This window comes from Scomber japonicus, chromosome 22, assembly GCF_027409825.1.
Source record: "Scomber japonicus isolate fScoJap1 chromosome 22, fScoJap1.pri, whole genome shotgun sequence".
NCBI lineage: Eukaryota > Metazoa > Chordata > Actinopteri > Scombriformes > Scombridae > Scomber > Scomber japonicus.
In genome coordinates, this window is record NC_070599.1 from 16,374,735 (window position 1) to 16,390,780 (window position 16,046).

At 38.0% G+C, this 16,046-nt stretch overlaps 1 protein-coding gene across 1 annotated transcript; it reads left to right on the forward strand.

Moving 5' to 3' along the window:
• Positions 1-7,264: 7,264 nt before the first annotated feature.
• On the forward strand, positions 7,265-14,009 carry tm4sf5 (transmembrane 4 L six family member 5). Its single transcript, XM_053343612.1, has 5 exons — positions 7,265-7,643; positions 8,925-9,005; positions 9,986-10,128; positions 11,773-11,965; positions 13,749-14,009. Exons 1-5 carry the CDS (start codon positions 7,470-7,472, stop codon positions 13,764-13,766), a joined length of 609 nt encoding a protein of 202 aa, XP_053199587.1. The 5' UTR covers positions 7,265-7,469; the 3' UTR covers positions 13,767-14,009.
• The last annotated feature ends 2,037 nt before the right edge of the window (positions 14,010-16,046 follow it).

The window sequence follows — 16,046 nt, forward strand, 5'->3', positions numbered from 1 at the left end:
ACTGTGGTGAGTTTCGGGGCACGTTCAGGGGGGCAAAAAGGCCGTCGTCGGGAGAGAAAAAAAATAATAATAATAATAATCATGGCAAAAACAATAGGGCTTCGCGCTGGTCAGCGCTCGGGCCCTAATTAAAACTGCAAGCAGTGATGAACGGGCCCTCGCGCCCCCATGTACCGCCTTGTACGCGCATGTCGGTGCATGCTGCAGTCACATGGCAGACACAGCGGGCACGTAGACGTCTTGGCACCGGGGCTTGTAATGAACACTGTGTGATGGGGCTAAGTCACATTGCATGTGTCCACTAGGTGGCGCTAGAGATCATCCACCAATTACATGTCATGTTGCAGTGTATGATGTAGAGAACACATCCTCTAAATTTCATGTAAATCGGATAATGTTTGTCATATGAGGCTGACTTCCTGTGTCCAGTAGGTGGCGCTGTGTATATGAAGCAGTATTGATGCATAGATGTGTTCAGGGCGGGACCCTCTACATGTGTGATCAATTTGGTGTAGGTGGGACAATGTCTGTAGGAGTTATAAGGACTTCCTGCTTTATGGCGAAGCATCGAAATTGTTTGCACAGCCACGCCCAACAGGAAGAAGTCATAAAAAAGCTTTTGATAACTTGTCATCTCCAATGTCTCAAGATGACTCGGTGTGAATTTGAAGTGGATGGGATGAAATCCCTAGGAGTAGTTGGTTCAAATATGAGGCCTGGAAATGACCACAAAACTCACCAAAATTGAGCATTTTTCCCAAGATGGCTGACTTCCTGTTGGACTTAGGGTATGGGTCCAAATGGCGGTTTTGTGCGTCTGGAGATGATACATAAACCTACCGAATTTCATTCTTCTATGTCAATCGGGAAGTCTGAGGTTCAATTATGAAATATTCAAGGGGGCGCTATTGAGCCATTTAGTCACGGCCATCCCATTGAAGTATATAGGATGTGAAATGACCCCACTCCAGACGTGTGTGTTGAGTTTCGTTACCGTGGAGGCATCCTTTGCCTCTGAAAACTGTAATCGTATTTCATGGCGTTGAATGCGTTGTCATGGCAACAGTATTTGATGATGGGTCACGAGTTGCAGAATGTAGCATCACCAAGGTCTTATGTCTCAGCTGAGTCAATTTCAGGTGTAAATACTTACAATTATGGGAGTAATTAGTGAAAGAATGAAGCAAGTGACTTCCTGTTGCCAGTAGGGGGCGCTATGACTGTCACTAAATATGAGACTGTACATGTGTTCAGACGGGGACACTGAACAAGCATATTAAATTTGGAAAAGCTCAGACCATGTGGAGTCAAGTTATGAGGGTTTGAATTTTCATGGCGAAGGATCGAAATTCGCCACGTCACCACGGCAACCAGGAATGACGAGGGAAAAAGCTTTTGATAAGTATTCATCTCCAATGTCTCAAGATGATCCTGTGTGAATTTGAAGTGGGTGGGATGAAGATTATGGGAGTAATTAGTGAAAGAATGAAGCAAGTGACTTCCTGTTGCCAGTAGGGGGCGCTATGACTGTCACTAAATACGAGACTGTACATGTGTTCAGAGCAGGACACTGAACAGGCATCTGAAATGTGGAAAAGCTCAGACAATGTGGAGTCAAGTTATGAGGGTTTGAAATTTCATGGCGAAGCATCGAAATTCGCCGCATCACCACGGCAACCAGGAATGACGGGGGGAAAAACCTTTTGATAAATTTTCATCTCCAATGTCTCAAGATGACTCTGTGTGAATTTGAAGTGGAATGGAAGAAAACTCTAGGAGTAGTGCATTCAAATATGATGCCACAATTTGCATTAAAATCAATATTTTGATTCAAAATGGCCGACTTCCTGTTGGTGTTAGGGTATGTGTCCAAGAGACTTTTTGGTGCGTCTTGACATGTTGAACATGTGTACCAAGTTTCGTTTCTCTATATCAATCTGTCACGAGGGGCTCGCTTTTATTGATTTTGCAGGTGGCGCTAGAGAGCCATTTTGGCATGCCCATTTGTGCAAACCATAAAATATCGAAATTTTCGCCAGGTCTGGCTTGCGTGCAAACTTTGGTGAGTATCGGGGCACGTTCAGGGGGGCAAAAAGGCCGTCGTCGTGCAAGAAAAAGAAAAATAATAATAATAATAATCTTGACAGATACAATAGGGCTTCGCGCTGGTCAGCGCTCGGGCCCTAATAATAATCGAACGAAAAACAATAGGGCCTTCGCACTGTAGTGCTTGGGCCCTAATAAAATATACACAATCTTTGCGTAAAATAATCTGCAATTATATAAATCTGTAATACACAGTCCTGTGCAAAAGTCTTAGGCCACCATTAGCTTTGTTGTTTTAGCAAAGATTTAATGACCATCCATATTCATTTTTCTGTCTCTTTATTAAGATACAAACAGAAATACAGGGAATATGAATACATCATCTCCATAGGCAATGAGTGGATTCTTTCTTGTTTTTTGACTTTTGTGACCTTTTCCCATTGGAAATAGTACATTTGAAAATATCTTGTCCAGGTCACCAACACCCAATACCCACGTTACCCGCAGCTAAAATAATCATCCCACACAACAAAGTGTGATCAAAAAAAATTTCAAAGAGTATAGTGAAATATACTTTATAATTTTTTTATCAGATTCATTGACAATAAGATAAATATAGAATAATAGCAGTGTTACCACTTAATGCAAAGATTGAAGGAAACAATGATATCTACTTCAGATCAAACCTGACACCTACTGTATGTATAGAGAATTAGCATTTCTTACAATAAAATGTGATAAAATAAAACTGATTTCCACTTTCGGTGAGTATAGTGAAACCTACTTCACATTTTTTTAAGTTCACAGTTAATCATGTAGATAATTAACAGTTCTTCTACATCCATGTTTTAAACATTCCCATAAAACTCTCTCTGTGTTGGTACAGGAGTCATTACCATGTAACACAGCAGCCCTTTGCAGAATTTGGCCAGCGCGACGAACAGTGAAAAAAACTCCCACACTACAGTCCAGAAAGCAAAGGTGTACAGAGTCTTATTGCAGTAAAGACCATCAGCAGCTGCAGGATCATAGTTGGGCTGGTAGACGGAAAACACCCAAACGCTTCCTGTATGTAGGTGGAGATGAGGGACAGAAGATAAAAACAGACAAGTTTGAATCTGTTGTCCTTTTTGGGAAAAAATATCAGTATTGTCTTAAAGATGGAGCATCCATGATATAAAAGACTGAACAGAAGTTTGTGTTTTCTAGAAAAACTTTTTATTAAAAAAAGTTAGTGCATTTTTTCATCCTTACCTGCCAGCATCCACATAAGCAGAAACAGGCATGCTAAAAACAGCACACAGGATTTGACAAAACCAGGGCGCTGCTGTGGCTGGCCTGTGTCTCTCTCACAAGGGAAGGTCATATACTGTATGATGATCAGGTGTACCAAAGCCAGCCCTAAAAGGTAGATGGGGATGTTTGGCTGCTGAGGGCAGTCCTTTAAATATGCCGCACCTGCAGCGACAGGAAGTGTTAAGGTGCAGGACAGCTGAAGGTTGTTGAAAGTTATACATGTGTTTGACAAAGAGGATACTGACCAAAGACCGTTCGAGCCACAATTATGATGACCCTACCTACTGTGCCACAAACTAAAAGGGAGAGACAAAGCAAAACAACAACCTCAGTTTTAAATCAGCAACTTAAACCTAATTAGAGAAAGTTGAAACTTTCACCTTTGACCCTAATCCTACCATCTGGGGTACCTGCAGAGCCCACAGGTGTACCTTTTATCATACCTGACAGGTATTTTATTCCACCTTCCCCATTTTTCATGACTTTATCAATGAAGATGTTTCATAGCGACTTCATGAAACATCTTCATAAAGTTGTTCTTTTCTCATTTAATTAGTGCTTTTGAAAATTACCAATGTATTGAGGTCCTTGGTCAAAAGCACCTAAAATTCTGCCTCTCCAACTGGAACTATTCATTGAGTTCATGTTTGCTTTTTTATACTCTTTATTGAATTTTCACAAGCATTACAATATGCAGTTCATGTTTGCCATGGGTCCTAATTTAAAGCATCATACACTATCAGGGGGGTAGGGGCACTCTGTCAGTCATTTTAAAGGCGTGTGGAAAGATTGCACTTGGGTTAAAAGCTGTTATTTATATGAAAGAAAAGTGCATATTTATATGGAATGAATTACATTACTATTACCACTAATAATGTTTTCACAAGAAATTACAACATTTTACTGTGATGGTTGTTTTAAAACATTTTTTTACAGTAGTAAGATCCCAGTTGGTGGCCCCTGTATATTAAATATAGGATGAAAAAGTCAAAGGTAGTTTTTACATAAATATTTTTCCAAACCATATGAACCTAAAAACTGACTGAAACTGTGTAGTTATCTGTCATTTCTTTTATAGGATGTGATACTATAATTTGAGTAATTGGTATTTATGATATATTATGAGACGTATTCACCATATTTGTTAAAAATATTTAACAGATTTACAGACTCAAACACTCACCTGATAATCGTCGGGGTCTGGATGTTTGGGGGTTCAGTTGAATCCTCCAAACGGTACCAAAAGTTACCATGACGGGGCGGCTTTCAGAGTGGGCTAGAGAGCAAAACTCAGATTAGTTTAAATCTCTTCTCAAAACTGCTGCATTGTAGACTTATGCAAATAATATGTCCAATATGAGTGCAAGGTGCTAAATAAATAGGATAAAGTGCATAAACTGAATTAATAAGTGCCGTAAAAGAACATTTTAATTCATAATATTGTAGTAATAATAATAATCTAAATGGAAAAAAGGGTTAGATTAAAGAACTTGAATTGATTGATTGATTTGAGAATCTGCTGTTCACTTATATCAGAAACCAGAAACTGAAAGGAAAAAAAGAGAAGAGGCAAAAGAACAAGTATGAGGAGTGAGGAGAAAAAAAAAGACAAAGGTGATAGTTGAGGGAAGAAAAGGCGAGGGACATGGAGACACAGCATTGTTATTTTTTTATTTTTTCTCGCAAGTCCTCACTTATTTTAATTAATGTTTGTTGTTCTCAATTATTAATGAGATTTCAGGTATAGAATAATAATCATAATCACCATCTTTAATACAGAAGCAAGTACAATGTCTTCATAATATCCTCCTTTAAAATGTTTACATGCTCAATCCAAAAGTGAAAGCAAGTGTGAGCTCTTTTGTTGATCTCTGTTTAAACTCTCTAAAAGTTTTATTTAAAAAACAATATGCAAATTAAATGAAGAATGAAAATAAATAATCTCTAACGTAGTGCTTTGCTCCTAATTTGAGTGACGTTAGAATATTATTTCCTATTTTAGTAACATTAGGCATTGTTCATATAAGTATAAACACAGGTATTATCAGTGAATATCGATATCAAATACATATTCAAAAATGTATAAAACTCACTTACCTGCCATTTCAGATTATTTAAGTTTTCTCTCCCTGAACGATTTGTCATATGACTAAACTGCAGCACTACAACGAGACTTTAAAGAAGAGATAAGGATTTCTGAGATCTGATGTTTTGATAAAGAGGTTGTCGCTGAACAGGAAGAGTATGTTTACACAATTACATCACAAAAACACTGCCATTAAAGTGAAAGTAAAAATTATTCCTCCAAAGCAATTCTTTATATATATATTTTCTCAACTAACATGAAGAACATTTAGAATAATTACAGTTAAATGTTCACCAGAAATACTGAAAGTATTAAGATGCAGGAGCCACCTTTAAAGCATGCATCCTTTAAGTGTATATTTGTGGTGCCAAATACCAAACTGGAATTAGAGACACCAGAGGGTCCGAGGCTTGCTTTGGTGTTTTGGTATCGAGCATTGTGAATCATATTTTCAAATCATTACTTTGTCAACTTATCACTGTGATATGTTTTGTATCCAAGGCTGGATGATGTGCTTAAAAAAATAATGATCACAACATTAATGAGGAACGTATGATACGAAAAAACACAAATGAAATAATCAAACTAATGTTCAATTAATTAAACAGTACTCTTCTATAACACAAGATCAATATGTTAATATGTGTGATGAAAAGTGCAGTAACTCATTTTGTTGGACAGTATATTTTTGTGGAATGGTAAAATGATGTGTTCATGTCATCACAACAACAAATTTATAAATGATAATACTGAATATCTGCAGAGCACTTACCCCAACTGTTGTCCTCGGATCACATTTGTTGTTGTTTTTTTATATCAGATATGGATTTATTTCATCTAATTGCCTAAAAATTACATGGATGGTTCCATACTACATTATTTGCAAGTATGATCATCACTACTCTCATTGAACTGGCCATTAGTACTTTATGCTTTATTATGAACAGTTAAATAAGGTCAGTTTTGACCCAGGAGGACAACAGGTGTGATTAAGTGCTGCCATTCAAACATTTAAAATGGTTTCAGAACAGTATCCTGACTGAACTTTGTGATATATACCAGTTTGTGATAATCCATCAAGATGTTTTCCTCTGATCTTGAATTTAGTTTAAATGTTTTCTGCTTTTTTAACTAATAAATTATTTCATTTAAATGAGGCCTATCGACCATCATCTCCAAAGTGTAAAACCTGTAGTAATAAGTTGGATAAAAATGTCTATCACAGAATTGGGTGATAATTTATACTTATAATTTATTAACAGTCAAACCAGTCAAAATTGACCTGGAAGCACAAAAGTTGCACGGTCAACAGCAAGACTACAGGAGGGTTAACGCTAAAATGAGCTGCCTCTAAACATAACATCAATTTTAGTGTATTGGTTTCAGATAAAGCAAATATTTGCACATTCCTACTCGTGATGCTAAAAATCAACCCAATGAGCTCATCTAATTACATCATACACTAAAACACGAGGTCAGTTTCTGTATTTTTAGTTCATATTAAGCTTGTCCTGTAAGCCAAGCCCTCTGTACTGTTTGTTTAGGCCATAAATAGAACAAACAGTCTGGTATCATCATCCGCAGGTATCAAAGGGCATCCAGGTAAAACATAGAGCCCTGAAGCACAAACACACACACATGTACCCCTCTCATTTGTGTATGCTTGGTTTAGGTTTCCTTTTTGTCCTACATTTTGACTGCAACACTGCTAAAGGAAGCAATAAAAAAAAAAAATCTTTATCTAAACCTATAAGTAGATACGCAGGTCTGATATGGGACCGGAGGCGGCCACACCAACCCGTGGCCTTTGTTCCCTGTCTCCTTCCTGCTATAACTGTCACTGGTCGTGTTTGACTTTCTCAGTGTTGAGAGCTCGAGCTTGTCATTGGTGAGCGGTCCCGCTGTCGTTCGCCTCCTCCTCCTTTTTTTTTATAGTTTCACCTGCTTTTCACCGACTTCCTTTTGAAGAAGACACTCCAAAGAGGAGAGGAGAAAGAGAGACAAAAAGAAAGAAAGAAAGAAAGAAAGAAAGATAAAAACCATGTGTTGTACTGGGAAGTGTTCCCGCCTGATAGGCCTGATCCTCCTGCCTTCAGCCTTCATCTGCATGATCGCCAACCTGCTGCTGTTCTTCCCCGATGGGAACAGTCTGGATAATGACCAAATCACCCTCCAGGCTTGGCTCATGGGGGGGATCATCGGAGGAGGCCTCTTTGTGAGTAATTCTCATCTGTGTACATCTACAAAGTCTGGTTTGCTGTTTTATTGCATTTTTTATTGAGTTTTTCTGCCATTAACTCAGCTCTGTGTAAACCTGTAAAGTTTATTTGTTTTTTCTTTTTATTGAGTGTGTACATTTTAAGGAATAACTATGTCTTACCTTCACGTGGAGTATAAGTATTTCACTGCCATATATATTTTTCATTTAAGTAACTCTTAAACTGTACTTAAATGTGTGGTGGGTAGTTATATCAGTTTAAGTCCACACCAATAAAACTTTGTTATTGAGGATTTTCCATTTGATTTATGATGCAGTCATACAAAAGGTCATCTTGAAATTGAATATTAAACATCCGAAAAGCAAAATGTTGCCTCTGTAACAAACTTAAAACAAGAAAAGGACATTTACTTTAATAGTGAGTATAACACTGAGGTACTTTTACTGCCACTTTGTACAACTAATACCTCACTGAAAGGAAAATGTATTATTTTCTATTCATCGCTACATTTATATGTCAATTAAAGTTATTAAACTAAGCTTTTAGACACAAAACATTTGATGAAACCTTGAAAATATGTATGTGTGTTTATTGTTATAGCTATTAAACTACCTAACATATTGTATATAAAACAGATCCAATTAGTTACACCTCGGCCATTTTTCTGAGTGGAGTACATTTCCCTTTTGATACATGTTGCCGATAACGCGTACATACTTTTTAGTCTTTTACTAGTAAAGGAATATTTTTACACTATGCTGCTTCCCCATTTGACTTTAAATAAAGATCAGTGTTTGTGTGACAGATTCTCATGGTGTTAAAATTAGGTTTTTCCATGAAGAGAAATTTTAGGTAAACTGTGATGGCGCTGACCATTTATAGATAAACGTACTTCCTAATTCATAAACACATAATCTAATAAGGGCACCACAGTGAACTTTGAGCCTTGTTGAAGGGTAAGTCTTTATGACCGTGATATCGCGGGTGGAAACAGTGACAAGGAAGTTTGAACTCTCCTCTTTACCTTGTCTGACTGTGTATGGGTGCCATTGCCTTTTGGGACAAGACAGTAAAAATTCACTGCATGATTCACAAATATTTGGCTAAAGAGATAAGATAACACACCAAACACACGCACCCCATACATACATACATATACAATGCTTTTGATAAGCTCAAAGTTGCATTTATAATATTCAAAAGTTCAATCAATCAAACTTTAAACTAAACTTCTTCCTTGATTAATGAGTCAACACTTCCTCGTCCCAATTTTTCAGATGCTGTGCCCGAGCTGCTCAGCTATCAGGGCCGGGGGCAAGGGTTGCTGTGGAACAGGTTGCTGTGGGAACCGTTGCAGGGTGAGTAATTTGAAAGATTTACACCCACTGTACTTAGATAATGATGGGTGGTAAAAGGCAAAGACGTCATTTCAAAGACAATTAACAAGTGTTTTATTTGCAATACACTACGGTTCACTTATTTAATTTATTACTATAGAACATTATTAATGTACAGTGCACTTTCACTGCAATAGCAGAGTGAAAAATTGTGTCTGTTGAATTATCAGCAACCACCAGACTGTTAATTGGCGGGTTGTTGAGCCATTTCGGACAGCAAAGGAAAAACTGTGTAATCTGCCTTTACTTCTTGCATGACTAATATGTTTTTCTTAAGGAAATATAGTTTTAACTTTCTACATTTAGAGATTTTTGATTTTTGTTGAGCATGAAAGTTCATTCTCGACCTTGTAAGAATTAAAACATTAACTCAGTGTCCACTTACTTGCTTTTTCTGGAGCTTTCAGATTGATTAGCTGTCATGAAGAGAGATCAGTACCTATATATCTGAGCATAATGTTTATTTAATCCCCATGACAACTGAGCAAACTCAATGGAAGAAATGCAAATGGAAAAGGCTAGTAAGCGGATCCTGAGCAAGATTTTTATTCTTAGCTTATATTTTTATTTATTTTACAAAGGTTTATGGTATGGTATATCAGGTATTACTGGTATTTTAAGAATATGTGAGCCAAAAATACTTTTTCTTATTAGCAAAGTAACAGTATGTCTATTCTTTTTACCACTTCCAAAGTTTCAACACACTAAAAGTGTATTTAATTCAATTATGATTTCAGATCATTTTACTAATGAAACCAGGTTGCATGTAATTGTGTTTGTGCCTGCTCTTAATCACGTCAAGTCAAAGTTTGACATTTTACAAGAAAATATTGACAATCCTCAAAACAACATGTTAAAAAATAAACATTTACAGGAAAAAATAATCCAAATAAAAAGAATAAGCAAAATGATTTCAAAATGTGTTCCCATTTCTGCCTTAGATGCTGAACTCGGTGTTCTCCTCTGCTTTCGGCCTGGTTGGAGCGATTTACTGCACCAGCGTTGCCTCGGCTGGTATGGCTATTGGACCAAAGTGTGAAGTGGCAAGTGGCAAATGGGAATACCCCTTTGAAAACCTCGGCACGTGAGTGTTTCCTCCAACATGAGTCATTTAAATGTACTCTTTTTAGGCATGTAGATAATGCTGCTGCAGCCTTTTATTAAACAAACTAAAAATAGGTCATCGCCCACTGCAGTCCTTCCTTGTTCTTTGAGGTATACTGCTGTCTCTACACTCCTTTGTTATCTGTGCTATCTTATATTCAGTTATATTTATCTTTCTTATCTTTGTTAGAGCTGCACAACGATTTCAGTTCTTGTAAAAACAAAACAATGTAATACCATTATATTCCAGTAGGTGGCAGACTGAACCTGCTCTGTCTTTTTAATGATATTTTGGCAGAAAACTACTACAGTTCCTCCAAAGTCCTTTTCTGCTTTTCTGCTTTTATAACTTTATTTCAAAATGTGACAAATGTAAAACCTTAAATGACAATGTCCTTTGCTTAGAGGCCGTATTTAGCTACAGACTTGAGTTTTCATACCTTATAAAAACTTTAAGCGGAGGGACAGTTGATGTAGTAAATACTTTGTGTCCTAAAACATTAAGATATGCTTACTGAGGTAAGCCTTGTTGCATATGAAGACAGGAAAAAGTGACTCATCTGATGATGGGCCAACAGGTGATTGGGAGAACAAGGTAATATATATGAGCATGTTGTTAATATGTTGGCTATGAAGTCCATGATTACAGCAGTTTAAAGGGCACCGGTGTTTACAGGAAGGGAAACAAGTTTGGTTACACAATACATGGTGCGCTATATTAATATTGAACTTCAGCTTGTCCTCCCTACATTAAACTTCAGCTTCCCCTTTTTCTGTTTCCCTTTTTCCAAGTATTGCTCTTACACACTCCCTTTCTACTGTCTTACTATCTAGTGGTTTTGAGACATTTATTAAGCAACAATGCTAATCATTTGCTTGTTTCAGCCCCTCAAGTGTGAAGATTTGTTGCTTTATGTCGTTGTCGATTGAATATCTTTGAGTTTCGGCTTGTTTATTGGACACAAACAAGCCAATTGTAATAGGCATATTTCATCATTTTCTGGCATTTTCTGGACAAAAATGTATTGATTCATAAAAAAAAGAATCTAGAGTTTGAGAGAGATGCTGCTGAGATTAATATATTTGTTATTTGTAGCTCTAACCTTGAACCCAGAATATTATCTATCAGTGTCAAACTGCTAATAATATGACAAAGCAATCTAACCACAAGGTGTCTGGACCTCCTGATCATATCCCATGACTTTTATTAGCCAATAAAGTTGTAATGCTGTGTTGTATGGCATTGTTGAAAATGTCCCAACTTTGTGGCCACTTATGTGTGCTTAAAAGAAGCATTGGGTGGATTCCAATATTATAACAAAAGGTGGACAGAGCCAGCTTATTTCCCAAAGTCATGATGCAATGATGAATACATGTCTTCTTCAACAAAACTTTTTTTTTCCATCAAGAACTTTTTTTCTCACTTCCTCTCCTTTCTGCTTTCCATGTGCTTTCTTTCTCCACTCCTCACTTGTTCCATTTACCTCCTTACTGACACATTTTTCTTCAACTCAGTCATCACATGACTTCCTCCTGCACTCCAAACTGGACCTGCTTCACCCCAAAAAGCTGTATTAATGCTGTCCCGTATAAGCTAATGCTCCTCTTTTGTTTTGCCTCACAGGGGTAACACCAGCTACCTCTTGGACCAGGATATCTGGTCAGATTGCGTGTTCCCTAAGAATGCAGTAATGTGGCACGTTGTTCTGTTCTCCATACTGCTGGCCATGGGTGTGATACAGACGGTGCTCTGTGGCATCCAGGTGGTCAACGGCTGCTTGGGATGCCTCTGTGGGGACTGTCGGGACAGCGATGATGTAAGTTAACAAACCCTCTAAAACTCTTTAAAACTCCAAAAAAGTAAACTAAGGTTGGAGGATATGAGGGAATGCAAGCACACGCAGAGTTTTTAATGAGGTGTCTAATCCCTGGAGGTCATGAAACCTCACCAGATAATAAAACAGTTAATAAAAAGGAGGAGCAAAACAATATGAAACAATGTTATCCAGCTGCAGTGAGCCAACATGAACCAACATGATCTGGAGTGACTGGTTTGGCTGGTGGAGGTGAGCCAGCTATTCTTTAGCTCGGCCTTACACTAGCTTCCTACAGTACTGTTTATTGCTGTTTTGATTGCAATTATGGGATTCTGTCAGGTCTTCCAATGAAGGGAAACAGGAAAAGGAAAATGTTTGCTGTGTGTAATTTTGATCCTTTGTTGATAAAATGTGCAAGGAAGTGTTTAAATGGGACTGTGGCAAATGGAGTAGCAGCACTAAACTGGATGGTTGCTCCTACTAGGAATTAAGGTTGTTTAACGAAATAGTTCAGCAGTTTGACAAAAGTTTAAAAACCATTGCATTTTAATTTTTACACTTTAGTTTTTTGTGTGGGTTAAACAAACTAGACTCAAGTGAGTTTGGAGGTGCTGGACGGTGCATTTCGGCAGTTTCGGACAACTGTTTCCCGCCTTTTTCAGTCTTTAAGCTAACCAGCTGCTGGCATTGTATACCAAATTTAGCATAGAGACATGAGAGTAGTATCAATCTTCTCATCTAACACTTGGCAAGAAAGTGAATTATCATATGTCCCAAAATGCTGTATTATTCCTTCAATGAATTCATGTTTTATTTGATCACAATCAGTGATTGTACACACATAAAATCCAAACCAATAAGAAATGTCTCCATGGTACATACTGTGGTAAACTATAGTACATACAACAGTGTACCATAGCAGTACATGGTAGTTGTACCATAGTAAATATCCTTCTGCTTACTATGGTATGTATAGAAAGTTGTACCTAATTAATGTACCATGGTGCATACTATAGTGTGAACCATAGGACTTGCAAAAGCACCACATTATCTGTCCCATAGTAAGACCATGGTACTTGGTCAAATGTATTCGGGGACATTAGATACAGAGATCTAAAATCAAAACCTCAGATGTCACTAGGATGTAGTATTTTTTGATACTTCACTCTCTTATACCGCCAAGAAAGTTTGCTTCTCCTGTTAAACTTTTTCATATATTCAAATTCCTTCCCATGCACTATAACAAATGTGTTAATTTACTAGATAAACACAATATGATGCCTGATTTTAACCCCAATTCTTCTCACAGGGACAATAAGTAAACTGGCCTAGTGAAAATAGATTAGAACTGTATGTACTTTTTAACAGAAACATTTGCACATACAGGTTGAAGATTAAGCTCAGATTTAGCACATGGTTGAACGTATAGTGAGGAGGATTGCTAAAAATGTAATTTTTTTTGCAGAGTTGCAAATGGACTTCAACACATACAGTATATGTACATTAGTATGGTAGTCATGGAGACCAGAATAATTAATTTGACATATGTTGATTTGAAGGACATGACACTTACAAAACAGGGCTTTGCGTAGCCTATAACTACAATTTAGTACAGGATTAGAAGTTTTCTAAAGAAATGTAGACGTATCCACATGTGTATCGTATCAACAACTGTGTACACATTAACACACAGCTCACATTTGTAATCAGCTCTGTAAGTCATCTGAGAGCTTGCTTCCTGTCCAAAACCTTAAATAACCACATGACTTCTGACCTGTTGCAGGAGGATGGTGGATTGTGAAAATGGAGAAGATCACCCGGCTGCACTTTCACGAGGGCCGAGACGCATTTCTGCACTTCATCCGTTCCACAATTTTCACATTCAGGGAAACTTCTCTATGAAACTTTCTGATGCTTTCGTTTCACATCAATTGTAGAGAGAAGTCTTACTTACTTTACTCCTTACTCCATTAGTGTATATGATTTACTGTGGCTGAAAGTTTGTGTGTATTGCCTGATTTTATTTGTTTTGGTTGAATTTGTTGTTAAAATAATTGCTTGATTTTGTAATTTCCCTTCTGGAGCGTGCAGTGGGACCAAATGTGAATTAAACTGTAAATGTAAATAATCCTTTTTGTTTCTTTTATATGCTTCCCAGCTTTTTTAGCAGGCTGTATATCAGATGTTTGTGACATCACAACAGAAGCCAATGATACAGTATATTAATTAATTATATTAAATTGTTTACGATTTGATGAAGTTTTCATTCTTGGATTTGTTCATGACTTGTGTGACCTCTCAGGGGAAGTCAAGTTATTTCAATTCTGTGTAACTGTCAACATTAAAAACCTTTCTGACGAGCTCTTTTGCACAATGGTTTATATTAAATCTGACAACTTGATCTTAACTAATTAACTAAGTTAAAAACTGTCTCCAGATGTGAACTTCGCCAGCGTTATTTGCCCTCACACGCACTCATTAACTCTGATTATCTAGGTGAAGAACTTCTGCAGAATCAGACTCTTTCTAAATTAATTACCTCTTGCTGTGCCCATGCAGCCAGACAGCCAGATCTAACAGGATTGTTGCACATCGAGACAGGGTCAAAGGTCAGAACCCCCTGTGGACACTGAGAACATTACAGCTGCATAAACAGTACACAATCTGGACCAGCGCCTGTTAGCCTAGGTCCAGGTTAAGCCCATAATCTTTTGTTGCCATGGAGCGACTTCGTGGTAATTGTTACCTAACTTTCGAGTTAAAAGCCTGTTGCAGAGCTGCACCCAGGTAAATATAGACACAGTATGTCTTGAGAGACACCAAATAGTCCAAAGCTGTAGCTCAAAGCTAAAGCCTAACGTCCCTGGGAGTACAGATTAATACTGCTTGAGTGGCCTCATTTTTACCCTTTTTCAGTAGCAGCCTCAGCAAGAGTGAGGGTTGTGTATGCGGCCAGGTGAATCAGGTTAGTGGACAAACAAATGAGCTTTTAGAGGAAATCATCTGCTCCATGTTTTGCTTTTAAATTCAAAAGTTTCTCACAGATCTGATGTTTGCATTCACATATTTCCAGAACAGGAAGGAAATTTATGTTGCTGAGTGAAAAAAAAGCATGTGCCCAGCACTGTGACCATCTTGGCTGACTGATTGGCCGGTGTTACGTAGCTCTCTTATATAATGCACAGCACAAAGCGAGGAAGGCGCATAAGTGAGAAGAATCAGGAATAAAAGAATGGTGGGACAAAGGGAGGAAAACGGGAAGGGGGCCCATTCTCAGCCACTTCTAATGCAAATCGTAGCCACTCTGAAAGAATCCCGAGAGAGGCAAAGAAGTGCTTTTTAATGGTGTGGTGGACAAACACACATGTACTGAGACTTGAAGGAGGTTCCTCAAAAATAGAGAGGGGAGGAAGGCGAAAGAAAGACAACAGGTCAAAAGAACAGTCGTTCCAGCGCAAAATTCTTATTATTCGCCTTGTGAACTCATTTAGACCCTGTGGTGAGGCCATTATTTAGAAATGTACCCCCTTCCCAAAAGTGAGCCCCTCCTGTCTGCTTTATCCCCTCTTTTCAAGCTTGACTGACAAAACAGAGAGGAGGCAAAAGAGAAATGCAGGACACTGAAGCAGAACTGGCCGGCACGGACTGGAATAGTTCAGACAGAGATGGACGGCGATACAGCAACAACTGATGATGATGATAACGTTAATATGCTTTTTATTAACCTGCTGCTCCTACAACAGCATGCCTGTGCTCCCCTTTTACTTTTCTTATCTCATCTCTGGATGAGATCTCTTCATCACGCCCACAACCGCAGCATCATTCAAAAGCAACAGTCATGCTCTAACCGTCGGCCAAACAAACACAAATTTCAACCCAGACACACGTAACTGATAACTCAGCAGCGTCCAACACCCTGTTATTATATGAACCACACTACGAATGGCTCAAGCCACGCCACAAAGTTGACAGTCAGGCACATTCAGCAGGTCTGTGAGCAGTTTGTGTACAAGAGTGTGAGCCAAAGAGTCCAAAATCAATTAATTTTCAAGCTCAATTTGTACCCTGTTACTTATTTAGC